General features: G+C 33.2%; 1 protein-coding gene across 1 annotated transcript; it reads right to left on the bottom strand.

Moving 5' to 3' along the window:
• Positions 1 to 405: 405 nt before the first annotated feature.
• Positions 406 to 1,842, bottom strand: LOC116343466. Its single transcript, XM_031771514.1, has 4 exons — positions 1,743 to 1,842; positions 1,197 to 1,383; positions 863 to 1,137; positions 406 to 797 (listed from the first exon to the last, which is right to left on the bottom strand). Exons 1-4 carry the CDS (start codon positions 1,830 to 1,832, stop codon positions 489 to 491), a joined length of 861 nt encoding a protein of 286 aa, XP_031627374.1. The 5' UTR covers positions 1,833 to 1,842; the 3' UTR covers positions 406 to 488.
• Between the last annotated feature and the right edge of the window lie 11 nt (positions 1,843 to 1,853).

Genomic DNA, 1,853 nt, shown 5'->3' on the forward strand with positions numbered 1-1,853 from the left:
TAGAGAAAATGGTTTGCACTGTGTCCGTGTAAACACACACACACACAGTCGCGTACAGCTGCTAGCATAGCACACAACCAGATACGAATACATACTTTACAATAGTGTATATACACCAGTGCAAATCATTTTGAAACCGTTCCGCATGCTCCGGGTTGTTCAAAGTATCAAACCAAAAAATGGTTTAATCACTGGATATTTTAAAATATAAGATTCCATTGAATTTAAATAAAAATTAAAATAAGTTACAGCAAAATATTGTAATTTTCACTTAAACTACAGTAAAATACTGTATCGCGTCTGATAGCTAAGTTTTGTTGTAACCCATACAGCAAAAATAGTTTGTGTGTAGCACCAAACATCACAAATTTTGATGATATTCAAACAATTAAGCAGTTTTTTTTTATTCTGTATATTGTCATTTTATTGATAACAATAGGGAACATTTTGTGCAGTGCTACTAATCAAAAGTTATTTTTGATGGTGATTCATAGCCTTGGGTATTGAATTTTGCTGGGTTTCTGCTGTCCTTCGACATAAATCCAAATGCAATGTGCAGTCAATATCATGAATGTCATACCAAACATTGCCGGGTATAATTGATCAGCCAATTCATGGTCGCCCACTGGACTACTCCATATGATAAAAGAAGAAATCCATTTACCGCACAAAAGATTTGCAATGATTACTTCAACTGTGATTGATCGTCGATCTTTTGGTTCAAACTTCATCAGTCGTGTTATCAACAATGAGGCGCAATATATTAGGAATGGCCAGATGAAACCAATCAGAAGCGACTGAAATTGTATTTTAAGTTTGAGGATCAAGGCCAACAAAATTGTAAATTGAAGCCAAAACTTACCTTAGCCATAAACATTCTATATACGTATAAGTCTAAACCGTCTGTTAGATGAACGCAGGTACTGACTACAATTAAAATTGGTGAAAAGACTACTTCCAACAAGAACTTGATGATATTGGTCAAATGTGAAATATGTTGCGTAATCAAATAACCAACACCAAAACCAACGCATAAAGGAACAAATATATAGAAAAAACTATCTTTGCACAATTCAGCGAAAACTTCCATTTCGGGTGGCGAATATTTGAGAAATAATAATAGTATGTTTCCAGCACCTGAAAATTTAAGGAAATTTAAAAGAGTTCCATTTGATTTTTTCTTGGCTCCAACTCACCAATGCTCAACGCAATATTAATCAAATTTGTCAACGAAGATAATTCCATATTTCCCTTCAAGATGACTGCCCACACGAAATAATATCGGATGATCACAATATTTGTTATTCCATCGAAGAATAGAATGAATAAAAATTGATTCAGACCAGAAGCTGGGAATAGAAACAAGTACAACGCCACACTGAACTTGTTTTGCAAAAAATATTTTAATGAAAAAAAATTATGTTTTAAATAAAATCATTTTAAATAGCATCAATTCATAGGACGAGCCTAAAAGTGTCTTTTACATGTATTTATATGCAAAAGTCATTCTCTGAACTTTAGAAGAATCCCCCTACACCAATGTAAGAGGAACTAGAAGAAATGGTTTTTGCATTGGATAAATTTCCACTATTGCAATAGTGTATATATATAATATATACAATTGTATATTAAATAAGGCATGAACCACCACACATTTTTGTTAGTTCGATGTTTATAGGATAGATACAGCGCCATTCAATGTCTGACAACTATACTTGTCCTATGCATCAATTTAAGCTTACCGTGGCGAATAGAAATTTCACGAATAATATGCACGCGGGTCCAATTGGTTTTCTCAAAATTTCCAGCAACTTTTTCGAATCTAAAACCATTCCCAGAATAAAAAACACAAC

This window comes from Contarinia nasturtii, unplaced genomic scaffold (genome assembly GCF_009176525.2).
Source record: "Contarinia nasturtii isolate CC-2019 unplaced genomic scaffold, AAFC_CNas_1.1 Cnas_scaffold_1012, whole genome shotgun sequence".
NCBI classification, from domain to species: Eukaryota; Metazoa; Arthropoda; class Insecta; order Diptera; family Cecidomyiidae; genus Contarinia; species Contarinia nasturtii.